The sequence below is a fragment of the Odocoileus virginianus genome, chromosome 7, assembly GCF_023699985.2.
Source record: "Odocoileus virginianus isolate 20LAN1187 ecotype Illinois chromosome 7, Ovbor_1.2, whole genome shotgun sequence".
In the NCBI taxonomy this organism is placed as follows: Eukaryota; Metazoa; Chordata; class Mammalia; order Artiodactyla; family Cervidae; genus Odocoileus; species Odocoileus virginianus.
In genome coordinates, this window is record NC_069680.1 from 84,984,521 (window position 1) to 85,010,910 (window position 26,390).

The window sequence follows — 26,390 nt, forward strand, 5'->3', positions numbered from 1 at the left end:
AGTGCCACCTCACCCCACCTCCCCTGAGCCTTTGTGGCTCAGATAACTGAGCACTTGGCCCGACTCTCGACCAGAGTCCCAGCTAGTCAATTCTGGAAAAGCATGCAAGCTCCTAGTGTAAATTGCTTTCCTTGTTTCTTGTTTCACCTTTTAATTTACGGAGTAAATACAGAGGAGCCATGTGACCACTGGGTGCTCTGGAAATACTCAGGTCAGGGCGACAAGCAAGTCTGCATGCTCAGGACTGATGGTCCCGTGAGACCACGCTGTGTACTTCCTCATTCGGGTGGCTTCCTCCAGCAAAGGCTGGCTGCAGAGAGAGGTGACGAACAGTCCTGCTGGGGAGGAGCCCACGCTTGGGAGCTTTAGTGCTTCCCTGCTATGTCTTCCATACTCAGTGCCCTTCCCCCTTCACAGGGCATCTCCCTGATCATGGGCATGCCTGGGCAGATCGGTCCTGCTGCCATTCAACACTACCACCTGCCCTTAATCCCAGGCACCCGCTTAGGGAGCTCGTGATTCCCGGCCCCACGGCTCTTGGCCTTGTAGACAAAGAAGGAAGCAGAGAGCACAGCTGTGTTCCACTGAACCAAGGCTCTTGCCCGGGCAACTATGGGCACCAGCTTGCAGAGGTAGCTGACCCTGACTGGCAAGCGGAGGCAGGGCGGCAGTCACCCGGGGGGCAGGGAGGAGTCTGCCCCCAGGTGTTCACCCAGATGTTTGCGGTGCTCCCTGTTCGCAGTGTTGGTGGTAAATAGACAAGCGCGGGAACCCAGGACTGAGAAGGGCCTGGCAACACGAAGCCCAGGTCTTCCCCGCCCCCGCTCCCCTGGGGATGAGGGTCCAGGCTCTTGGTGGCGGTGGACGGAGTCCAGGCACACGCTGAGAGTCTGTGCAGCTCCAGCACCAGCCAGCCTGCCTCGTCTCCGCTTCCCTCACTGCCACTCTGAAGGAGCCTCTGCCTAAACTTCAGGGAAACCTGTGTGTGGCACAGGGCGTGGACTGGTGGGCCGTGCCATGTCCCTCTAGACCCTCTGCCAAGAGCGCTGAGGCACCTGCTTCAGCAGTTAGCTCTTCTCAGGGATGCCCACCCCCTCTAACGTCCCAGGCAGTGATGACTGACGTGAGGGTGTTAGAGCCCAGGCCTTTCATCCCAACTCTGTGTGACTGAGCTGAATGGCCGAGGCCTTTGCTGGGTCTCCCTTGACCAGATTCTGCTTCCTTCTCTTTGTGTTGATGCCAAGAGCTCTCTCTAAGGGACATCCTGCTCTCTGCTCTCAGAGTCCACAACTGGCCCCGAAACCTGGCTAAGCCACTTGGTGGTCCAGCAGGTGACAGAAGGCTGAGACCAGGTCACCGGCTGTGGTGGTACAGGAGACAGCTGTTCTTGGGAAGCACAATTTGGAAAAGAATTTTCAGTCAGACACGAGGCTCAGTCTGTGGGTGAAGAGGCTGGTCAGTCTCCTGCATGCTCCCAGGTCAATTAGGACATTTTCCCCAAATCTTAGCTTCCACTTGCAGCCCATGATCAACTTTTCATTCATGAATTTATCCCAACCATGTGTTAACTCTTACCAATTTCTTGCAAAAGTGAGTTTCATGAACTGTTTGACACAGTACCTTATAATTGAGAGTCATATGGTGCTAGTGGTAAAGAACCCACCTGCCAATGCAGGAGACAGAAGTGAGTCCGATCCCTGGGTCAGGGAGATCCCCTGGAGGAGGGCATGGCAACCCACTCTAGTATTCTTACCTGGAGAATCCCATGGACAGAGGACCCTGGCAGGCTAGAGTCCATGGAGTCACAAAGAGTCGGCCCTGACTGAGACGACTTAGCACACATCACATGTAATCTGTCACCTTATGATTTCATGAGCACACGCAGAGAAGCACATTGACCTTGGGCCTTCCTGGACCCCACCCCACCCCACTGCAGCTTCTGCCCCATCCAGCTGGCACTTAGGCCACTTTGGAGAGGCAGACCTGGCTGCTGAGCAGTAAGCACAGATCAGACCTTGTCTTTCAGCTGTTGGCAGTGTCAAAAGAATTTATTTCAAATCTGCTTAAGGTTGTGGTAAAACTCAAGTTTTCCAAAAGGTGATACACAAAGTCCAACCAACCCCCAAAGACCAGAAAGCACAGTGTTTGCAATTCAAAAAATACAAACGCTTGGGATACCAATACAAAAATTAGAAAAAAGTTGCATACCTTCCCCCCACCTCCCTCCTCTGGGTTTCCAGTGGAATGTGAACACCAACAGGACCAAGAGCTGCCACCCAACAGCAGCAACTCCTGACAGAGAGTGGGCACAGTGGGGAAGGAGTGGGGGAGGGGGAAAGCAGGGTAAAGAAAGACAGGAAGGTGGAGCTTCTGTCATCAACAGCTAAAACAAGGACACGAAGCTTTTTGCTACTTTGAAATTTCCTTTGCCAACGTTAAACACACATCTCTCATGCTTAATACAACAGTTGAGTGTGAAAGCAGCAATTCTACATCATGCATTTAACGTTTTCTGCTTTGCTCACTCTGCACTTCCTCTTGGTGCCGAGAAAACCCCGGGGCCTGGGACATCCAGTCACCACTGAGGAGTTGGAAGGGTCCTTCCCCAGCTGCGGCTGCACCCAGGAAACACCCACTGTGCTCCTGTGCCCACAGCTGCCAGCTGTCACTTTTCAGGACCCGAAGCCTATCTCGGATTCTCCTTGGAGGCTTTCTGAGGTCCTAGTCTGGGGAGTGGCGCCCAGGAGCTACCTGGGTCTCCCAGCACTTGGGCCAGGCAGCCCTCTGCTCCCGTTGAGAGACAGTGATGCCTCCTGGCTCAGAGACTTGCCTGCAGCCTCAGCTCCCAGCTACTCTGACTCAAGTCAACGTCATTCATCAAGAAACCCATGAACCCCACCCCCATAACAGGTAGTGCAGGTGAGTCCCAGCCCGTGGGGACACCAGGCCCTCCACCTTTTAGGCCAACCTGCCTTCCAGACCATAGTTCTGTTGTATGCCTTCTCATGCTTAGGTGTTGGTTTTCAAAGACGTTCCTTCTGCGGAGATCTTTGAAAACAGAGGAGAAACATCGTCAGCTGAAGGTCCCCTTAAACGAGGGCTAAGATAACCACAAAGGCAGGGAGGCAGTCACTGTCTTTCCATGTTTCAAGGCAGCATCTGCATGCAGATGCTTAGCCTGCGTACAGTGCTCCACACAGTGCCATCAAAGCAGGCCGTTCTGAGAACGGGAGCAGTTGTCTGTTGCTCTCTGTGCTCAGGTGAATCTGGCTTTACGCACTCCTGGCCAGGCAGCTGTGTAATCAACACGTGCTCCTGGATGGAAGACATGTCAGACGAGGCTCGGGAAAGGCATCTCGCAGGCTCTGTCCTCCAAGTGTGAACCGTTGGCCTGGACTCGGTGGATGCATGTCTCTACTTTGTTCTTTAAGAAGCGTTCCTTACTCTACGATCATCACAACACACCAGAGGAGGTAGGTTAGTGTGACCGCGCCCACGTCCAGGTGGGGAGGCTGAGGCACAGACTGAAGAGGTTTGGCCCCACCTGTACTGGGTTGAAAGAGGCATTTCTGATGGTTGAGCCTGGCATTCCCCCCCAAACCCACTCTTCTCTGTCTTATAGTCCATTTAAAGTTCAAGCCGTGGATCAGTGAATGTGACCGATGAATAGCCAGGAGCTCCTGGCTTGCTTGAGAAAGAAACACTGTGGTTTCCAGGATTTGCATAGGCCTTGAGTAGCTTCCTGATGATGGCTGATTTGACGTTTTGACCAGTTGAAGGTCACACACCTGCTAAGACGTTCCTGCAGCTTCTAGTCAGAAGCGGCAGGGAAGAACGCGGTGAGGAGTGTTGTTTTCTGGGAATGGTGGTGGCTTGGAGACCCTTCAGGAATACAAAGTGAGACCTGACGGGCTGGCTTCTGTGAGAGGCTTCCCCATTTTCCTGCCCTGTCTGTTCTGGCGGGACACTGCAGACTTGGGAAGGCCTGGCCATGGGTGTTAGGATGAAGCCCACAGGTTTGTAGTTCAGGCTTTCTGGGGACCACAGCGTGGACGCCCCACACACCACTCTGAGTATCGACCCATGACCAGCTGCTAGCATAACCCAGTGGTTCTCAGCCAGGGAGTCCCCTGGGCATACTTGGCAATGTCTGTAGATCCTTTTAAAGCTTTTTTTTTTTTTTCAGTTAGTTATTTTTTAAAAATATATTTTATTATTTATTTTTGGCTGCACTGGGTCTTTGCTGCTGTGTGTCAACTTTCTCCGATTGCAGCGAGCGGGGGCTACTCTCTGCTTGTGGTGCGCAGGCTTCTCACTACGCTGGCTTCTCTTGTTGCAGAGCATGGGTTCTAGGGTGTGTAGGCATCTTGGGCTTAGTTGCCCTGCAGCATGTGGGACCTTCCCGGACCAGGGATTGAACCCACGTCCCCTGAATTGGCAGGTGAATTCTTAACCACTGGACCACCAGGGAAGTCCTACAAACACTTGTAGGTGTCACAACTAGCTTGGGGGCAGTAGTGGCATCTACTGAGGGGAGGCCAAGAATGCTTCTAAACATCCTGGGTGCATGGGACAGGCCCCCGCTCTGCCAAATGTCAACAGTGCTGAGACTAAGAACTCCTTGCATCGCCCACAGCCTTGCAATAGTTTTTTAGTGTTGACATGCTGAGTGCTTTGGGGATTATATGTGGATACGATACCTCACAGCCAGCAGCAGCTTCATCTATAAGCAACCTACTCACCTGTTGTGAAATGCACCTTCTCAGGGGACCAAGTCTTTCAACTAAGGCCTGGATGCAAATATCCCTGGAAGAAGTACACACGGATCCTGCATCCTGGTCCCTTCCTGAGAATGCTCTGGTAGGCAGAGGGCAGGGGCACCAGAGAGGCAGGGGGCCATGGGGCGCCTGAGGGTGCTGTTGAAACTACAGAGTATGTATAGTGCTGAAGACTCATCCTAGACTATGTACAGTTTGATAGGTTTCAGGTTGGTTACTCTGTGCAGCAGGTCGTTATTTTCCCAAATAGGACAGAGAGGGAAAGTGGTCGTGTGTGATGTCTTACCTTGCTTTGAATTAGGAGCTTGGGTGCTATGCAGTGAGGTGCTATTGGATAATTTTTAAAGAGATTAATTCTAAAAGGAAAGGCATACACTTTGACCAAACCTGCTCACGAGCAAAGAACAAACTACAGAACTATGTGGCTGGGGCATTATTTACAATGACATGGAACTTGACATCTTAAATTAGTTTGAATTCCTTTCTCACTGAAACTGCTTAATAGACAAACACCAAGTTATCCTTCAACCAAAGCATCATGTTGATACCACCTTATGTACAGAGATGACACCACATTGTAAACGAACAAGGGATTCGATGGCAGATGAGAATCCTCGCAGTAGCTCTGAACCCCAGGCTTCTTGAGAGGGTAACACGAACCATGAGTTGTTGCTGAGTCCCTCCTTCGTTCTGCTGGTCCCTCAAGAACACGTGGACCTGCCTTCTCCCAGTGGTCCACTCTTGTTCCTAGAAGTTGTTTTGTGCCGAGGACAGAAGAGTGGCTGTCGGACCACCTGGCGTGGTGCTCGGTGTCAGCTGTTTCGCTTCTGGCCCCGGAGGAGCCGGAAGGCAGATGCTCACCTGTGCCTGCACTCACAGGGCCTTGGGGCCACTGCTGCTGCTGCTGCTGCTGGGAAGAAAGTCATGTTCTTCCTCAGGAGGCCTTCCTCCTCCCTTTCCCATCTCCCTCTGACCCAGACACTGCTCTCCCAAGGGTGCCGCCAAGTGCAGGCTGATCCCAAGGAGCTCCTCCCTGAAGACGCAGAGCCTGGGTTGCAGGGTCACCCAGCTTCGATGGTGGGAGCTCCCAGCCTCTCACCCAGGCTCCACTGAGAGGAGCCACTTCCGCCGGGCCGTCCTGTCACCACCTTCCCTGCCACACCTCACTCCCAGCTCACTGGGCTTGTCTTTCCCCAAAGACATTCCCGATGCTGATGCCTCTGGACCTGCCGGCCTCGGCTTCCTGCCCCGGGAAGGCAGGGGTTCCTCTGGGGCCTCCAGGCTTCAAAAACTTTCCCCACCCTCCACAGGGAGTTCCCCCAGAGCCGTGGCCCAGGAGTGAGATGAAAGGATGCTGGGAGCGGGGGAGAGACGGGCAGCTGCGAGGATGTGGATGGGCCGTGTGCATCGCCCGCTGGATGAAAAGGAGGAGGCTGGACCTCGACTGAGTGGATGGCTGCCAGGACCTGGGCAGCAGAGGCTTAGACAGCACCAGGAGGCTCCTGCAGACGTGGGCGGCCAGTCTCCCTGGCCACCTTGGTGGACGCAGTTGGGTCGGCAGTCTTCGTCTGGGAGCAGGGGCTTGAGGTAGGATTGTCGGGTCTGCTGAATAGAGGCTAGTAGGATCTGCACGGCACTGGCCGGGCTGACTCGGAAAGCAAGTGCAGTGTCTAAACGAGCAGGTAGGGCCAAGTAGACACAGTCGGTGCCGGTTTACGGGCTAAGTTTTATAAAAATGCAAGCCAGCAAATAGACAAGTTACTCCTCGACCTCAAAAATAATGCTTGATAAAATATATTCTTTTAAAAAGGAGAGAGAAAGGCTTACTACCAGTTGGAGAGGGAGGTGGCAGGCAACAAGGAAGAAGAGATGGGGAGAGCAGAGGGGTGCAGCTGGGTTCAGACCCCAGAGCAGACTCTTTTCGAGAGGCGGACTCCAGGGAGAAGGTTAGGTTTCCAGCAGGGAGGGGCGGGCTCACTCCGGAGCCCCACCGCGGCCACGTGGACTCCTCACACTGAGGAAGGGGGGGAGGCCGGGAATACGGTAGTGTCCACTGTTTCCTGCCTTCTGCAGGGTCCTGCCCGCCCTGCCATCGGGCCACTCCTTGTTCTCACGATGCTCTCATGGTGGCCGTGGATGGTCTCAAAGTGAAGGTGGACTGGGTATAAGAGGCTTCCAAAGGGCCTCCCGTCTCATGAGTCTGAGAGCCTCGCAGCTCAGAAGAGTAACTCGGGTTTGCGGCTAACTTCTGGAGGAGCCAGCTCCCAAAAAGAGCCATCACCAGGTGGAGACTCAGCGCACAGTGATGCAGATTCCAGGGTTTTGTGTTTAAGAACTGAGCGAATGAATTTTAGCAGACTGGTGTGTGTGTGTGTGTGTGCGCACGCGCGCATGTGTGAGGGGATGGGGGGGAGAGAGAGACTGGTTGATTAATGAAGGACCTAAGGAAACGTTTGAAAAAGTTCTCAGCAGTTCAGTGGGAGCGGCAAAGAGCAAGGTGAATAATTAACGCCCCTCTCTGTGCATCCTGGCTGCGTCTGCAAGTGGTGGAATATGCCAGACTCCGGATATGCCAGAATTGAAAACCTAAAGGATGACACTTCCTGACAGAGATGGGAGCCAGCACCCTTTGTTCTCTGAAGCGGTGCATCCAGCAAAGATTTGACACCAAGGATACAGGACCCCCGACTCCTGCTCTCAGGATGCTCGCCACAGGGTCTGCTCTCCCCTTGCCCCCCTCCCCACCCTCTGCAAAAGACAAGCATTGAAAACAGAAGGCAGGAAACCAAATGAAACCCCGAATACTTCCTCACTGTCTTGACAAACGTCCTTCTTCGTGTCTGTAATGCCCATTGGAACGACAGGAAGCACCCACGTTCACCACCCTCTGCGGCCTCAGTGAGCCTGGCCTCAGACATTCTCCGTCTCTCAAAGAAAGCGTGTCTCTAAGATGCTCAGCGGCTGCTGGGTTGCACCCGGGATGTGGCTGTGCTCCCTCGGGGGGCTATGTGAGTGCAGTGAGGGACGGCCACGCAGAGCAGGGCCTGGCAGGCTAGTTGCCTGACAGCTTTGGCCGCCCCAGGTTCGTTGGCACTTCCAGTCCTGTGTGCAGGGTGACCTGGAAAAGAAGACGTGATGATCGGGGGCAGAGCAGCCCCCGTGAACCCTCAACGCCCACAGCTCAGCAGCAGTGCAATGGCCTCTGCTCCAGGATCACCACGGGCAGCAGCCCAGCTGCTCTATGCTGTGGAATCTGCTGTTTATCATGCTCGGCATCACTACCATCAGGCCCAGGAGCTCGCTCTGAGGAGCTGGTCTTTGCCTCTTTCCTCACGGTGAGAACCGCGTACTGCCTGGTTCCCACGCTGCCCCAGCCGCCAGGAGCCTCAGCAAGGCTGAGGTTCTTTGCTGCAGGAGGACTTGGGCTCAGGGTTTATATTTGTTTCTGCTTTCTTTCCATGGCCCTCTTTCCTTTCCTACATTTGTTTTCTTAACCCTGAGCAAGAACAGCCCGTACTTCAGGCTGCCTCAGAGCTCTTTAGCAAATGAGCAGAGGTACAAATCAATCAAGAGCTTCCCAGGTGGCACTAGTGGTAAAGAACCCACCTGCCAGTGCAGCAGACATACGAGATGTGGGTTCGATCCCTGGGTTGGGAAGATCCCCTGGAGAAGGGCATGGCAAGCCACTCCACTATCCTTGCCTGGAGACTCCCCAAGGACAGAGGAGCCTGGCAGATTATATTCCATAGAGTCTCAAGGAGTCAGACACAGGTCAGAGACTGAGCACACACGCACTGATTGATTTGTGCGCGAGTGGATGCTAAGTTCCCTGTCGTGTCTGACTCTGCGATGTCAGGGACTGGCAGCCCGCCAGGCTCCTCTGACCATGGGGATTCCCCAGGCAAGAATACTGGAGTGGGCTTCTCTCTTCTCCAGGGGGTCTTCCCAACCCAGGGATTGGACCTACATCTCCCACATTGGCAGGTGGATTCTTTACCACTGCGCCACCCCACAGATCCGTCACTGAGGGCTAATACTCAGAGTCAGTGGACACCTCAAAGCAGAGCTTTGCTCCCAGCCCCATACTTCCCGGGGAGGAGCTGTGTGTGGGAACAAAGGCTGGCACACCGCCCGCGCATCCCTCCACGCTCCTGCCTGTCCTTCACACCCTCGTGGGGCTCCTGAACAGGTGGCCCCAGGACTGGACTCGGCCCTGGGAGGATGCTGGCTTTCTGAGGGAACCAGAGGGGCAGGGAGGGGATGGGGGTAAACCCTTAGGCGTGGTCTCTCCCCAACTCTCCCTCCTCTTGGAGGAAAGCCATGTGAGGCCCAGCACACACCTGGCCACCAGGGCCCGGCAGGGCAGGAGGCACCGGCTTTCCGGTCTGGCAGCTTTCCCAGAGCGTGTAGCCAGGACCTGCCCGCCTCCTGCACCCTTGCTGCCCCTCAGTCCCCGTGCTTGTCCACCAACAGCCACCTTAGAGCCTCTGCTGCTTTCAAGGGGCCAAGAAAGGACTCATCACGCTGGAGGAGACTGTCTCCAGGCAAGGCCCGGGTGGGCGGCAGGTAAGCTCCCGGCCGGGCAGCATGCCATCGGCTTCTTTAGAGCCCTCTTTGTCCAGCACACCTTGGACGCCCACGGGCAGCGGGGGTGGGGGCCAGCAGGGGGCCCTGGCCCGGAGGGTGCCCAGTACCTGAACGTTGCGGTTGAGGCTGAGGGCTGGCATGAAGACCCCGTCCACGTGGCTGAAGGCCGTGGGGCCCTGCTGCTGCCCATTGATGAAGAAGGTCAGAGTGTGCTTATTCAGGTCCAGCAGCACGCCCACGGTGGCCCCCTTGCACACACCGCCTTCCGTCCTGGGGAGAGAAGCCGGGGTGGACGTGAGGACAGGAGGGTCAGCTGAAGGCTGCCGGGGACCCCCTAGCCTGGAAACCCGCAGTGGGCAGGGTCATCCCCCAGGACCCGCCGTAGAGCAAAGGGCCAAAACCGGGACCCTCGTGGTGAATGTTGTGACTGCATCTCATGGTGGTTTGGATTCGCATCCACGGGGTGGGGCGAGTCTCTGGGTGGGCAGCACCCTCACCTGTCTGCTTCCCGGGGGTGGGCGGGCCGAGTCTGTTAGACTCTCCCCTCCCTTAGCTGAGGTGGAGGTCCGCCTTGACACAGGCGGCTCTGCTCTGATCAGAAAACCATCTTTGTCCTCTCCTGATGGGGAACGAGCCGGTCGGCTCATGGTGGGCTGAGAGCATGGGAAGCGGCGAGGAGTGCTGGGCGGGTGTCGTCAGAGGGCAGGGCAGGCCCCGCGGGGTGGGACTCTGCTGGTGGGACTGGGACTTGCCGGGGCCTGGGGTGCTGCTCAGACATTGAGCAACTGGTGGCGGCAAGGACCTGCCTGAGGCACTGGACAGAGGCCCACCCAGCGCCTCCCCTGGGTCTCCTGGCCCAGCCCAGCCCCCTCTCCACCCTTCCCCTGGAACTGGAGCCTGGGTGCTGAGCTAAACCCGGACACCATTGTCCAATTAGCCCCAAGACTTAGATGTTAATCTTAAGCCCTGACTTCATAATCTGCCAAACAATCGAACTTTCCTGAGGCACAAACGAAATCCCATAAGCCAGCTGTTTTCCATGAACAAAGTAGGCTCTTGATAGATGCTCCTTGTTGGCACTCCCACCCAGGGTGTCTAGGCTCCTGCTTGGTCTGAGCAAGCAGAGAGGGCGTTGGGGGCCTGGACCCGGTCCCCAGGTGGCCTGTGAGCAGACGGCCGGGCAGGTGCAGGGCCAGGCGGCCCAGCCCCTGGGGAGGAGCTACCTGCTGTCACCCCAGGCCTGTGGAGAGGGAGTCAGCCGCTGAAAAGGCTGCTGGTAGGGGTCCCATCTGCCTTCAGCCCCCGGGGACCCTCTGGCAAGTCCCTGTCCCAGGCCAGGGCTCCTGGGGCCACCTGCAGGAGCACTGAGGTGGGTCTGGAGCTCTGAGAGCCCCTGGAGTTGACCCGGCCCAGCGCTGCAGTCCAGGGAGTCTGGTTCCTCCGGGCCTCTCGCCTCTCCCAGCAGGGGTGACAGCTCTCAGCACACCGGGAATAAGACCCCACAGTGAGGAGGTGGCTTGGAGAGCCACAACCCTCCAGTACTGGGGCCAGGGTCTCCCCCAGGCTCCGAGTTTCCCGAGTCTGGCCGGGTGACCCCACTCTCCCAGGCCAGCCTCAGGGCAAGGCCATGCTGGGGCAGCCCACGTCAGGGCTGCCCAGGTCAGAGCCGGTGCAGTGAGTGCCCCGAGGGCACTGCACCCCCTGCCTGCCTGTTTCAAGGCCCTGCGGTTGTGTGGGGGGTTGTGGGGGGGGGGGTTCCGTGGTGACTCTGGGCTGACGGGAGAGGAGGGAAGTGGAGCCGAGCCTGGAGGAGACCTGGAGCCCAGGGCTGGTGAGCCTGGCCTCGGGGCTCGCTGAGCGGCCTGCACAGCCACCAGCGCCACACTCTGTCATATGCTCCCATCTGGGCGGCAGGCCAGAGGTCACATCTCCCTGGGAACCGGACACCAAAGTGGCTGAGAACACTGCCCCCACCGTGTCTGACGAGCTTGGGGAGAGCAGGAGGACGCGGACCCCAGGCCTCCTGTTGGCAGCGGGGCGCACCTGTTGGTGTGAGAGTTGCAGTGCATGAACCAGCTGCGGTTGTTGTCCACGTACATGGCCCACGCCTTGTCGTCCTTGCCCAGCATCATGTCCTTGGCCACGCTGGCCCTGGCCACCCCGAAGGCAGGGTCCGGGTGGTTGTCGTACCGATCCACATGCAGCTCCCAGTAGTGCGCACCCTTGGAGAAGGCCGCCGTGCCCAGCACCACCCGGTCGTCATAGCTGCTGCACGTGGCTGTCTGGTTGTCGTTGGACAAAATGATGTCCCGGTGCCCAGAGTTGGGATCAAACGTGAACCAGGCCACTGGAAAGGAAGGGGGGGGGTGGGTGACAGGGGTAGGGTTGGGTTGAGCTTGCCGGCAGCCTCTGACCTGGGCTCGGAGACAGACTCACTGGCATCTCTCAGGAAGTGGCCGCACGGCATTGAGTGTTCTTCCCTGCTCAATTCACGCACGCACGTACACATTCACGCTCTTTCCTCTGTGTTCATCCAAGTGCCCAATCCCATGACCCCAGCTGGGCCAAGTACACAGATATCCAGGCCCCATCTAACATGCTCTCATGGAATCTTGGTTTCTACAGCACTCACACACATTTTGGGCGCTATTAGGAGTGAGGATAGACATCCAGCTCTGCATCATGGAGAGAGACTCGAGAGGCAGAGAGGTGAAGTGCGGTCAGCAAAGCCCCTGTGTTCCAGCCTCCACCCACAGCCTGCTGGCAGGTGAGGGCTTCTAGGGGCACAGAGCTGGGGAGCCCACCCCGGGGACAGCACCCTCTGCCTATCGCTCGGGGACGGTTCAGGCTGCCACATGTTCCTCAGGGCAGCCAGAGGATGGGCTGGGATAAGTGAAAGTGCTAGTCGCTCAGTCACGTCCGGCTCTTCGTGACCATATGAACTGTAGCCCGCCAGGCTCCTCTGTCCATGGGATTATCCAGGCAAGAACACTGGAGCCGGTTGCCATGCCCTCCCTCCAGGCAATCTTCCTGACCCAGGGGTCGAACCTGCATCTCTTGTGTCTCTTGCATTGCAGGTGGATTCTTTACCTGCTGAGCCATCAGGGAAGTCCTGGGACTAACGTTGACAGTAACACAGGGCTGGTACCCTCCGGGGACCCCTGAGGCCCGACAGGTACATGTTTGGTGCAGCAGACCAGACCCTACATTACCCCTTGACGCTCGGGATTCACATGATCAAAATCCAGTGGAGTGTGGATGTGCTCTGATTGCCTGAAACCTGACAGGACACAGCGAGGTCTGCGGCACTCAGATCTCAGCTCTGGTACCGGGTGCTCGAGGGGCAAGTTCCTCCTGGCAGCCGCCTGCCTGCTCTTCTCTGGGACATCCCACCCACTCTTGGCCCCTTGGAAGTGAGACTACACAGGGACTGTAGTTTCCCCCTGTGCCTCCCAAGCTCTAGTGGAACTTTCCAGGTCCAGCAAGTGGGGTGAAGGAATGTCTCCTTCCTTTGTGACGAGTGGGCAGGGAGCAAGGTGAGTGGACCAGGGGCAGGGCTGGACGAGATGGACTCACCCAGCTGCCGCCTCTTTCCTTTAGCCCTGATGCCTCCCTCACCAGCAACTCACAGATTTTCCCTGTCCATCTGTCCACCCATCTGATACGTGGGCTGGGCCTGAATCTGTTTCCCCTGAGACACCCCAGTGCTCACCGTCGGACGTCTGCAGGACCACAGTCTTACTGTAGGGCCCGACGCCAGAGGAGTTGAAAGCCTTCACCCTGGCATTGTATGTGCTATTGAAGTGAAGGCCGTCGATGGTGCACAGGGTCTCCTTGCCAACATACACCTCCTGGAAGAGACACAGACCACTCATCAGGTGTCCCTGTTATGTGGAAAATTGCTCTTAGCCACATGTTGCATGGAAAGTGCTATCATCCCAAGAGCGCTATTTTTAAAACTAATTAATTAATTTTAATTGGAGGCAATTACTTTACACTATTGTGGTGGTTTTTGCCATACACTGACATGAATCAGCCATGGATGTACATGTGTCCCCGATCCTGAACCCCCCTCCCGCCTCCCTCCCCATCCCGTCCCTCTTGGTTGTCCCAGGGCACCAGCTTTGAGTGCCCTATTTCATGCATCGAACTTGGACTGGTCATCTATTTCACATATGGAAATATACATGCTTCAGTGCTATTCTCTCAAATCATCCCCCCCCCTTGTCTTCTCCCACAGATTGCAAAAGTCTGTTCTTTATATCTCTGTCTCTTTTGCTGTCTTGCATACAGGGCCATCATTATCATCTTTCTAAACTCTATATTTTTGCACTCAGTTCAGTTCAGTTCAGTTGCTCAGTTGTGTCTGACTCTTTGTGACCCCATGGACTGCAGCACGCCAGGCCTCCCTGTTCATCACCAACTCCCGGAGTTTACTCAAACTCATGTCCATTAAGTCGGTGATGCCATCCAGCCATCTCATCCTCTGTCGTCCCCTTCTCCTCCCACCTTCAAACTTTCCCAGCATCAGGGGCTTTTCAAATGAGTCAGCTCTTCCCATCAGGTGGCCAAAGAATCAGAGTTTCACCTTTAGCGTTGGTCCTTCCAATGAATATTCAGGACTGATTTCCTTGAGGATGGACTGGTTGGATCTCCTTGCAATCCAAGGGACTCTCAAGAGTCTTCTCCAACACCACAGTTCAAAAGCATCAATTCTTCGGTGCTCAGCTTTCTTTACAGTCCAACTCTCACATCCATACATGACTACTAGAAAAACCATAGCCTTGATTAGATGGACCTTTGTTGGCAAAGTAATGCTTATGCTTTTTAATGAGCTGTCTAGGTTGGTCACAACTTTTCTTCCAAGGAGCAAGCGTCTTTTAATTTCATGACTGCAATCATCATCTACATTGATTTTGGAGCCCCCCAAAATAAAGTCTCTTACTGTTTCCATTGTTTCCCCATCTATTTGCCATAAAGTGATGGGACCAGATGCCATGATCTTAGTTTTCTGAATGTTGAGTTTTAAGCCAACTTTTTCACTCTCCTCTTTCACTTTCATCAAGCGGCTCTTTAGTTCTTCACTTTCTGCCATAAGGGTGTATGGTATTTCTCTTTCTAACTTATTTCATGCTGTATAATAAGCACCAACCAGTAATGCTGAAGAAGCTGAAGTTGAATGGTTCTATGAAGACCCACAAAACCTCTAGAACTAACACCCAAAAGAGATGTCCTTTTCATTATAGGGCACTAGAATGCAAAAATAGGAAGTCAAGAAATACCTGGAGTAACAGGCAAATTTGGCCTTGAGGTACAGAATGAAGCAGGGCAAAGGCTAATAGAGTTTGGCCAAGAGAACACACTGGTCATAGCAAACACCCTCTTCCAACAACACAAGAGAAGACTCTACACATGGACATCACCAGATGGTCAACACCAAAATCAGATTGATTATATTCTTTGCAGCCAAAGATGTAGAAGCTCTATACAGTCAGCAAAAAACAAGACCGGGAGCTGACTGTGGCTCAGATCATGAACTCCTTATTGCCAAATGCAGACTTAAATTGAAGAAAGTGGGGAAAACCACTAGATCATTCAGGAATGACCTAAATCAAATTCCTTACAATTATACAGTAGAAGTGACAAATAGATTCAAGGGATTAGGTCTGATAGACAGAGTGCCTGAAGAACTGTGGATGGAGGTACATGACATTGTATAGGAGGTGGTGATCAAGACCATCCTCAAGAAAAAGAAATGTAAAAAGGCAAAATGGTTGTCCGAGGAGGCCTTACAAATAGCTGTGAAAAGAAGACAAGCGAAAGGCAAAGGAGAAAAGGAACGATATTCCCATTTGAATACAAGGAGAGATAAGAAAACCTTCCTCAATGATCAGTACAAAGAAATAGAGGAAAACAATAGAATGGGAAAGACTAGAGATCTCATCAAGAAAATTAGAGATACCAAGGGAACATTTCATGCAAAGATGGGCTCAATAAAGGACAGAAATGGTATGGACCTAACAGAAGCAGAAGATATTAAGAAGAAGTAGCAAGAGTACACAGAAGAACTGTACAAAAAAGATCTTCATGACCCAGATAACCATGATGGTGTGATTACTCACCTAGAACCAGATGTCCTGGAATGTGAAGTCAAGAGGGCTTTAGGAAGCATCACTACAAACAAAGCTAGTGAAGGTGATGGAATTCCAGGTGAGCTATTTCAAATCCTAAAAGATGATGCTGTGAAAGTGCTGCACTCATTATGCCAGCAAATTTGGGAATTTGGCCTCAGCAGTGGCCACAGGACTGGAAAAGGTCGGTTTTCATTCCAGTCACAAAGAAGGGCAATGCCAAAGAATGTTCAAACTACTGCACAATTGCACTCATCTCACACACTGGCAAAGTAACGCTCAAAGTTCTCCAAGCCAGGCTTCAACAGTATGTGAACCGTGAACTTCCAGATGTTCAAGCTGGATTTAGAAAAGGCAGAGGAACCAGAGATCAAATTGCCAACAGCAGCTGGATCATCTAAAAGGCAAGAGAGTTCCAGAAAAACATCTGCTTTATTGACTATGCCAAAGCTTTTGATTGTGTGGATCACAACAAACTGTGGAAAATTCATCAAGAGATGGGAATACCAGACCACCTGATCTGCCTCTTGAGAAATGTGTATGCAGGTCAAGAAGCAACAGTTAGGACTGGACATGGAACAACAGGCTGGTTCCAAATTTGGAAAGGGTATGTCAAGGCTGTAGATTGTCACCCTGCTTATTTAACTTATATACAGAGTACTTCATGAGAAATGCTGGGCTGGATGAAGCATAAGCTGGAAGCAAGATTTCTGGTAGAAATATCAATAACCTATGCAGATGACACCACACTTATGGCAGAAAGTGAAGAAGAACTAAAGAGCCTCTTGATGAAAGTGAAAGAGGAGAGTGAAAAAGTTGGCTTAAAACTCAACATTCAATTACACGCCAGTCAGAATGGCTGCTATCCAAAAATCTACAAGCAATAAATGCTGGAGAGGGTATGGAGAAAAGGGAACCCTCTTACATTGTTGGTGGGAATGCAAACTAGTACAGCCACTATGGAGAACAGTGTGGAGATTCCTTAAAAAACTGGAAATAGAACTGCCATATGACCTCCAATCCCACTCCTGGGCATACACACCAAGGAAACCAGATCTGAAAGAGACACGTGTACCCCAATGTTCATCACAGCACTGTTTATAATAGCCAGGACATGGAAGCAACCTAGATGCCCATCAGCAGATGAATGGATAAGGAAACTGTGGTACATATACACTATGGAATATTACTCGGCCATTAAAAAGAATTCACTTGAATCAGTTCTAATGAGATGGATGAAACTGGAGCCCATTATACAGAGTGAAGTAAGCCAGAAAGATAAAGACCAATACAGTACACTAATGCATATATATGGAATTTAGAAAGATGGTAATGATAACCCTATATGCAAAATAGAAAAAGAGACACAGATGTACAGAACAGACTTTTGGACTCTGTGGGAGAAGGCGAGGGTGGGATGTTTCGAGAGAACAGCATCAAAACATGTATATTATCTAGGGTGAAACAGATCACCAGCCCAGGCTGGATGCATGAGACAAGTGCTCGAGCCTGGTGCACTGGAAAGAACCAGAGGGATTGGGTAGAGAGGGAGGTGGGAGGGGAGATCGGGATGGGAAATACATGTAAATCCATGGCTGATTCATGTCAATGTATGACAAAAACCACTACAATACTGTAAAGTAATTAGCCTCCAACTAATAAGAATAAATGGAAAAAAAAAAACTCAACATTCAGAAAACTAAGATCATGGCATCCGGTCCCATCACTTTATGGCAAATAGATGGGGAAACAATGGAAACAGTAAGAGACTTTATTTTGGGGGGCTCCAAAATCAATGTAGATGATGATTGCAGTCATGAAATTAAAAGACGCTTGCTCCTTGGAAGAAAAGTTGTGACCAACCTAGACAGCTCATTAAAAAGCATAAGCATTACTTTGCCAACAAAGGTCCATCTAATCAAGGCTACAGTCTTTCCAGTAGTCATGTATGGATGTGAGAGTTGGACTGTAAAGAAAGCTGAGCACCGAAGAACTGATGCTTTTGAACTGTGGTGTTGGAGAAGACTCTTGAGAGTCCCTTGGATTGCAAGGAGATCCAACCAGTCCATCCTCAAGGAAATCAGTCCTGAATATTCATTGGAAGGACCAACGCTAAAGGTGAAACTCTGATTCTTTGGCCACCTGATGGGAAGAGCTGACTCATTTGAAAAGCCCCTGATGCTGGGAAAGTTTGAAGGTGGGAGGAGAAGGGGACGACAGAGGATGAGATGGCTGGATGGCATCACCGACTTAATGGACATGAGTTTGAGTAAACTCCGGGAGTTGGTGATGAACAGGGAGGCCTGGCGTGCTGCAGTCCATGGGGTCTCAAAGAGTTTGACACGACTGAGCAGCTGAACTGAACGGAATAGGCTCCAGTTTCATCCACCTCATTATATCTGACTCAAATGAATTCTTTTTAATGGCTGAGTAATACTCCACTGTGTATATGTACCTCAGCTTTCTTATGCATTCGTCTGCTGATGGACATCTAGGTTGCTTCCATGAGCTTGCTATTATAAACAGTGCTGCAATGAACATTGGCATACATGTATCTCTTTCAATTCTGGTTTCCTCTGTGTGTATGCCCAGCGGTAGGATTGCTGGGTTGTATGGCAGTTCTATTTCCAGGTTTTTAAGGAATCTCCACACTGTTCTCCATAGTGGCTGTACTAGTTTGCATTCCCACCAACAGTGTAAGAGGGTTCTGTTTCCTCCACACCCTCTCCAGCATTTATTGCTTGTAGACTTTTTGATAGCAGCTATTCTGACTGGCATGAGATAGTACCTCATTGTGGTTTTGATTTGCATTTCTCTGATCATGAGTGATGTTGAGCATCTTTTCATGTGTTTGTTAGCCATCTGTATGTCTTCTTTGGAGAAATGTCTGTTTAGTTCTTTGGCCCATTTTTTGACTGGGTTGCTTAGTTTTCTGGTATTGAGCTGCATGAGCTGCTTGTATATTTTTTAGATTCTTTGTCAGTTGTTTCATTTGCTATTATTTTCTCCCATTCTGAAGGCTGTCTTTTCACCTTGCTTATAGTTTCGTTTGTTGTGTAAAAGCTTTTAAGTTTAATTAGGTCCCATTTGTTTAGTTTTGCTTTTATTTCCATTACCCGAGAGTGCTATTAATAAGGAGATTTGGGATGAGTGGTGGCTGGGTTTCAGGCCATGTCCAAGTTGAACACAAACCCTTACTGTGGCTGATGGGCCCCTCTGCTGTGAAGGTGCGGAGTGCAGTAGCTGTGATGCTGCCTGAGAACGTCCTGCCTCCTCAGAGGGTGGTTCTCATGGATAGTACTCTGGACCCCAAAGATGGGGGTGCACAAAACGGTTTGGAGCAAGAGGAGATCATCGGTTTTCAATGGGAATTTAAGTTAGAAAACATGAGCTAAGCATCGAAGTAGACAAAATAAATAGTATTTGAAAAGGAAGCATCATCACACATGATGGGAAAAAGCAGACGCAGGAAGGGCGGTCAAGCACAGGTGGTTCAAGTTGATTTGGCCACTTTCAGAGTGAGAGGGCCACTCCACCTCCTCCTGCCTCTTCCACTGCTGAGGCTGGCACCTTCCAAATCCTTGGGCCTCCTGGAGCTGCTTTTCTCCTGGTTTCCCAGAGGGTGGGGCATTTCTGCACGGGACCCCAAAGGTCCTTTTCTAGAACATTTACTTCAAACTTAATTTGTCCCATTAACTGCCCCCAAATACGTAGCCTTACACCTCACTTTTGTCATCACATAAAACATCATTCCTGGGCTTCCCTTGGGCTCAGTGATGAAGAATCCACCTGCCAATGTAGCAAACACGAGTCCGATCACTGGTCTGGGAAGATCCCACATGTCGTGGAACAACTAAATCTGTGTGCCGCAGTTACTGAGCCTGTGCTCTGGAGTCCGTGTGTTGCGACTACCAAGCCCACATGCCCCAGAGCGTGTGCTCTGAAATAAGAACAGCTACTGCAATGAGAGCCGGTGTACCACAGCTAGAGAAAGCCCGTGCAGAAAGGAAGACCCGGCACAGCCATGAGCAAATACAGTTATAAAACGCTATTTCTGCTTGATCACTTGGGGGTGTTACTCTTCACTTGTTTTTTCGAGTTATTGATAATAATAGTTGTGTGCCAGCTATTATTGTATAAGGCATCTTAGTCCTTACACAATCCTGGGACATTGCTATTATTTTTTATGTTTTACTCACAAGGGCACTCAGGGAGGGCAGGAAACTTGCCCAAGATCACAGTCAATCCATTTAGAAGCCAGCATTCAAATCCAGGTCTGTCTGCATTAAGTCCACGCTTTTCCCATCATAACACACTGTCCCTCAGAAACTCGAGCCCTTGGCTCCAGCTTGTTCGTGGTCATGTCTCAAAGGGGAGAAGCCACTGGGCTCTGTGGCTTCTTCTTTTGGTAAATACTTATTTACTTGTTTATTTGGTCTCACTGGGTCTCAGTTGCGGCACATGGGATCTTCAGTTGTGGCTTGCTGGCTTAGCTGCTCCTCAGCACGTGGGATCCAGTTTCCCCAACCAGGGGTCAAACCCGTGTCCCCTGCAGATTCCTAACCACCGACTACCAGGGAAGTACTGGCTGCTTCTTTTAACATCCTCTTCCATCCCATTTCAACAGCATAAACTCTCCTCCTGGTTTCTGGTTAGTCAAGGAACTCTGTCAGTTCCTCGCTTATTTGCATGACCAGAACGGCTGGGGTTCGGGACCCAGTGTATGACCTGCTCTTCCTGACCAATGTGACCTCAGCCTCTCTCTTCCCCAAAGAGCCCATATTCCCAGGGACTCAATTTTTCCTCATGGAGTACTACAACTCTGGCATTCATAAAACAAAAAAATGAGAAGACACAGGCATAAATCCCTTTGAGGGAAACGAAAGGGATACTGACTCTGGTCAGATTCCTTGAGTGGGTGCGACTTCCAGGAGGAAAAGTATGAGGACTCTTAGGATGGCTCTGGTTTGTTAGAATGAGTCTTTATTTCGTCTCTCGTGGACAGAAAGGTGGCGCTCTAAGAAGAGCCAGCGTTTGTGCTCCCTGGAGTTCACTGGCAACCGCACTGCGGACAGGAGTCTGAACTCCACCGTGAGTCTCAAGGTAGAGCTCTGCTGGGGTCTGGGCTGGGGTGGGGTGCTGTCGGGCTCCTACCACAGGGTGAGACTGGAAATGCATCTCTGACTCACTAAGGGTCTTTACTCTCCCCATGTATTCCACCACTGGGGACTTGAGCGTAGATCATCACCCAAACCCTACAACCGTTCCTCATGTGATCCCAGGCAGATCACCTTGCCAGATGAGCTAATCAGTCCACCGGGCAGGGCAGGGCAGTTGTGTGGGAACACTGAGGGAGTAGGAGGCTGCTTGGGGGGATGTGTGGGATGGTGTTGACTAGATGCGGCTGGTTCATCTGGGAAAGCGGGTCTGTGTGGGGGACACCTTTTCTGAGCTCTGCCTTGGCCTCCGACCTGCGTCAGTCTTCACAGGAAAGCCATCCTGAACTTTCTCTGCCTGCCCAGATGCAGCTCTCAGGAGAGAAACCCCACGTGTGTCCCATAAGCCCAGGCCCCCGAGTCCTGCGTCCTTGGGGCTGACGCCCCCGTTAGTGGTAGCACAGTTAGGGGCCTCCACACGGACTGATCCGGAGGCTGGGGCAGTGCGAGCCTCGCCCCCCACCCCCCGCAGCAGGCAGCAGGCCTCACCCGGAACTGCCCCCCGTCGCCGTCGTCCAGCTCCAGGATGTAGCCGTCCACGGGGCTGTGGGTGAAGGGCGGCGTCCTCCAGGCCAGCGTGACGCTGTTGTTCCGGGTGCAGCACTTCTCCAGCTGCAACAGCGGCACGGGCGGCACTGTGAGGGGAAGGGCGGGCTTCAGTGCGCAGACCCCGCAGGGCGCGGGGACGGCTGCCGGCCCGCCCCACCCCAGAGGAGAGGCCACCGCCGCGGGGACGGCTGCGGGCCCGCCCCACCCCAGAGGAGAGGCCACCGCCGCGGGACGGCTGCGGGCCCGCCCCACCCCAGAGGAGAGGCCACCGCCGCGGGACGGCTGCGGGCCCGCCCCACCCCGGAGGAGAGGCCACCGCCGCGGGGACGGCTGCGGGCCCGCCCCACCCCAGAGGAAAGGCCACCGCCGCGGGGACGGCTGCGGGCCCGCCCCACCCCAGAGGAAAGGCCACCGCCGCGGGGACGGCTGCCGGCCCGCCCCACCCCAGAGGAAAGGCCACCGCCGCGTCACTCCCCACCGCTTGTATGCACACTTCGCGCGCCTCCTAGCCTGGGAGGGGTCCTGGGATTTGAGGCCGGGACAGATGCAGAGACGTGGCAGTTGCCGCCACCCCTCTGAGTCTGGAGCCCTGAGGACAAGGTGTCCGCTCCCCACCGGCCCACTGAGCATCACTGGTTTTGACTCTGGCCCAGGAGCGGCTCCCTAGGACTTGCAGCAGAGCCTCCCAGCACAGCAAGGCCTCCCCAGACCCTCTGCATGGAGTCACGTGCAGCTCACATCTGAGACCCGTCAAGTTGTGGTTGGGGGCGGGGGACAGGCAAAAGGCAAAGACATTGAAACCTTTGTCTGGGAGCATTTTAAAGGCCTAGGGAATTAGATCCTGGAAGGTGAGGCAGTCTTAGAGTATGGGACAGTCTACCCATGGAATTAGGGATTCAAGTCAAGTGAATCATCAGTTCTATCAAGGTGAGCTTGGGAGTATCTTTTTATTCTCTAGTTGTGTTCAGGCTCGAGAGATTTCGGAAATAAATATAGTCCGTGCTGGGGCTTCCCAGGTGACGTTAGTGATAAGAAGTTGCCTGCCAATGCAGGAGACATAAGAGACTTGGGTTCGATCCCTGTGTTGGGAAGTTCCCCTGGAGGAGGACACGGCAACCCACTTCAGTATTCTTGCCTGGAGAATCCCATGGACAGAGGAGCCTGGTGGGCTACGGTCCATAGGGTTGCAAAGAGGTGGACACAAGTGAAGCAATTTAGCATGCACGCATGCATAATCCATGCTGACATTTTTCCAAGGGAACACTGCAACATGAGTTTTTGTAAAAACTACAGATTTCCATTTGGCTTCAGATGTTAGGGCACCATCTTCCACATTTTGGTGGACAGTTTAGTGGGATGTGAGCACTGTTATGGATGTGGTCTCAGGGCTGCTCCATGCAGACTGGCCCCAGGACCCTGGGTTATCAGTGTGGAGGAGTCCTCTCTCCATCCCTGGGTATTGCTTTTCTCTTTCCCACTTCTTCTATGAATCCCACCACCCCAACCTGTCAGGAGCAGCTCCAAGCAGCCTCTTTCAGCACCCTCACTTTCCAGACCAGGGTTATTCTGCTCCCAGAAACACACCTCATTCATACCTGGGGCAGATAGCATTTCCAAACCTCACCTCAGGAGCAAACTGAGTGTGGGAGTGAGCACAGAGACTGGATATCTTCGGTTTAAAAATGGCCACATACTTTGCAAGTGAGCATTTTCCTGAGTTCACAGCTTCTGTAGGTGTGGTGCTCTGCTCTTTGATATATTGGTTAAAAAAAAAAAAAACCCAAAGAGTTTTATTCCCTCCCCTGAATGTACCCTTAATGTCTCTGCAGGCCTCACATGCTAATTTTGTAACCTGGGGAAAGTTATGCAACCTTTTCTTAACCCATAGCTTGTGTCCCCCTGGCTCTCTGAACTCACCTCTGCCACCCACCACCTTCTCCATTCTGCTGTCACCTCTGCTCTCACTCTTCTTGGAACACAGCAAACTTATACCTGCCCTCTGGCTCCTGGAAACTTCATCCTTTATATTGCATCTCTTTCCTTCTCACCTCAAAATACAACCTCCATACTAATGCCTTCTTCTCAAAAGTGGCTTTCCTGGTGGCTCAGATGGTAAAGAATCAGCTTGTAATGCAGGAGACTCAGGTTTGATCCCTGATCGGGAAGATCCCCTGGAGAAGGGAGTGGTTACCTACTCCAGTATTCTTGCCTGGAGAATTTCATGGACAGAGGAGCCTGGCAGGCTACAGTGCATGGGGTCACAAAGCGTCAGACATGACTGAGTGACTAACACTGTCCTTCTCAAAAAGCACCTTGTTGGTCACACCTGCCACCATCAGGTTATATCACACTCCCTGTTGTATCATTGCCTATCTCCTTCTCTAGAATGCCAGCTCAGCCTTGTGAGGGAGTCTGTGGACTTGTTCACGGCTGTGTTCTGAACAGCTAGGATGGTGCCTGGCAGGTGACAAACACTCGATATGTGTCTCTGAATGAACAGACGATCCTCTTTCATACGTGGGAAAACTGTGGCTCACACTGGGGGCTACCCACAGGGGTCACCCAGCTCGGGGGCACTGAACTGGGACCTGAACCAAGGCCTGTGCTGCAGAAGGCCCTCCCTCCCGATCTGTGTCCCACCAGGGTCACACGTCTTCCGATGCATGAGCTGCCCTGCAGAGTGGATGCCTCTTCCAGAAGAAGCACCCACTGAACTGGGCCAACCACGGCTCACCCCTACATTTCATCTGAATGAAGTCCAGCTGGTGGATGGCCTGCAGCAGCGGCTCGCTGTCCAAGGTCAGCTCAAACTCCGCGGACACTTTGGGCTCCAGGGCGCCTTTGACCCACTGCTCTTGAGACACCTGGACACGCTTGATCAGGGCGTCCGAGATCTTAAAGGAAGCACAGAGTTTAGGGTTTCCACATGCAAAGGAAAAATAGCACAGCAGGTGGTGAGGAAAGGGTAGGGGCTTCATCTGCATGGGCTCAGGGTGCTGGGGTGGCTGTGTTAAGCAAGCCCTCTCAAGCCCTGGCAGAGATGACAGGACCCATGCCGGTATGACTTGGGGGTAAATAAAAATGCATTATATTGTTTAAATCATCTTCACAGGTCGGTCATGTTCCCTGTAAAGAAGCCCTTGCTGTTTTAGGCTAAACACTTTTGTAAAGCAAATGATACTTTTTATTTATTTATTTTTGAACTTCTTATTTTGTATTGGGGTATAGCCTATTAACAACGCTGTGATAGTTTCAAGTGAACAGCCAAGGGACTCAGCCATACATACACATGTGTCCATTCTCCCACAAACCCCCCCCTCCCATCCAGGCTGCCACGTAATACTGAGAAGCGTTCCCTGTGCTGACAGTAGGTCCTTGGTGGCTATCCATTTTGTATATAGCAGTGTGTCCATGAACCTGCCAAATTCCCTAGCTATCCATTCCCCCCAACGACCACTGGTTCACTTTCTAAGTCTGTGAGTCTCTTTCTGTTAAGTAACTAAGTTCGTTTGGAAGCAAATGATACTTTGAAAATATACAGAAACACTCTACATATTCAACTTTTGCTAGATCCCACACTTTGCAAAGTGAAACTCACTAATGGCTTGTCCTAGCATTTAAAAGCATCTCCTTCGCCCCGGTCCGGGGCCGCCCCCTCCCTCCCACTGTCTTTCTTCCATGCTGTGCTGCAGCTTCTGCTCCAGACTTTCACTGTATCAAACCCGCAGCTCTGCTCTCTGGTGGAGAAAGTCTTGCTCATTCAGAACATTTGCACGTGTCCCTGTAGAGCTATGATGCCTGTGCACCCTTCCTGGGGACCAATCAAGGAGATTCATCATTTTCCCCACAGACAGAGGACTGAGATTTTGTTTGAGTCACAGAAGTATTTCCAAGAGTTGCTCGTGACCCGGATTAGCCTGGCTGCTAGGGTTTGCCCAGCAAGGCATCCCGGGCTTTCTGGGCTATGGTATTCTGTCCAGACCTGCGGGACTCTGTCCACTGGGGGTCATGTGCATTCTGCTAACTCACTTCTTCCAGTGCAGTCTTTCCAGCTTGACTGGCAAAGACTGTTGTCTTTCATCTGCGGGGAAAATGTTGCACTGGTGTTCCAGGAAGTCGAGCCATGAGAGCGTGGCATTGCAGGCCTAGGGACCGTGATGTTTGACCTCCTCATTTAATGATGACCCAGAGCCAGGTCAGAGCTTGTGAGAACAGCCAAAATGAGATTTCAGGTATTCTGGAATCACTGAGCACAGGAGAGTCTGCTCAACTGCAAGCCACGGGGAGGGACTTTCCTAGAACTTTGGCTAGTTTGGGACGTGGCCATGGAGTTAGAGGAAGGACTGCCAGCCCGCTCACCTGCAGGAACCCGGCGGGGTCGTTCTCCTTGATCACCTCCAGGCAGTACTCCATCAGCCCAGTGGACTGGCGCAGCTTCAGCGTGCAGTGATTGATCTGGTCCCAAACCATCTGCCATGAGAAGGACCCCTGGTAACCACCCGGCTGCAGTGGGAGGCAGCACTGTTCTGGACTCCCTCGTACCCTCTCCTGCGGCTGCTCTGTTCCTGAGCTCCACGTGCCCTCGTTACAGGGGCGTAATTGGACACACTCCCCCATAAGCAGGGCTGCCACACCCAACAGAGCAAACTTCCTGAACTCTGGATAAAAAGCAGAGAACGCACACATTCTGAACTCTTCCAAGTGACCGGTTCATGCCCCCCACTCTCGCTTGCTGGGTGGTCACTTGAGGGGCTCAACTGCTTTGCAGGTAAACCATGGACCATCCCCAACACATGTTCCTTCTCGCCCTTCAGTAATATTTCTGGTTCAGTTGGGAAATTTCTATGAAACAGATCGAGGCTAGACCATGAAGTGAGTAGTTTTCGTCAAGGCAGGGTGTTCGCGGGGCAGCTGCCTGGACCGGGGACCTGGTCCCGAATGAGGGGAAGTCTTGCCTTTCCACGGTGGTCGCTGGCCACCGTGCTGACCTCGCGAGCACCAGACGCCAGAGAACCTGACGGAGGGGCCAAGCCAGGGCCCTGAGCACAGCCCTCGTCATCCAACGAGGCCATCTCCGCTCTGCAAGATGAGAGCAGGGTGTGTGTCTTTCACCCAAAGCAGGGGCCCAG

At 52.7% G+C, this 26,390-nt stretch overlaps 1 protein-coding gene across 3 annotated transcripts in view; it reads right to left on the bottom strand.

Annotated features, from left to right (window-relative positions):
• Positions 1-2,029: 2,029 nt before the first annotated feature.
• TRIM67 (tripartite motif containing 67) overlaps positions 2,030-26,390 on the bottom strand; it is a 61,357-nt gene continuing 36,996 nt past the window's right edge. For 2 of the 3 annotated variants that reach the window (XM_070471101.1, XM_070471100.1), the window contains 7 exons: positions 25,621-25,731; positions 23,996-24,155; positions 21,202-21,347; positions 13,078-13,216; positions 11,409-11,712; positions 9,473-9,635; positions 2,030-7,896 (listed from right to left, as the gene is read on the bottom strand). In XM_070471101.1, coding sequence (XP_070327202.1) covers positions 7,831-7,896; positions 9,473-9,635; positions 11,409-11,712; positions 13,078-13,216; positions 21,202-21,347; positions 23,996-24,155; positions 25,621-25,731 — 1,089 coding nt within the window. In that variant the 3' untranslated portion in view covers positions 2,030-7,830. The remainder of the gene's footprint in view (positions 7,897-9,472; positions 9,636-11,408; positions 11,713-13,077; positions 13,217-21,201; positions 21,348-23,995; positions 24,156-25,620; positions 25,732-26,390) is intronic. The other variant, XM_070471102.1, reaches the window with a different exon arrangement.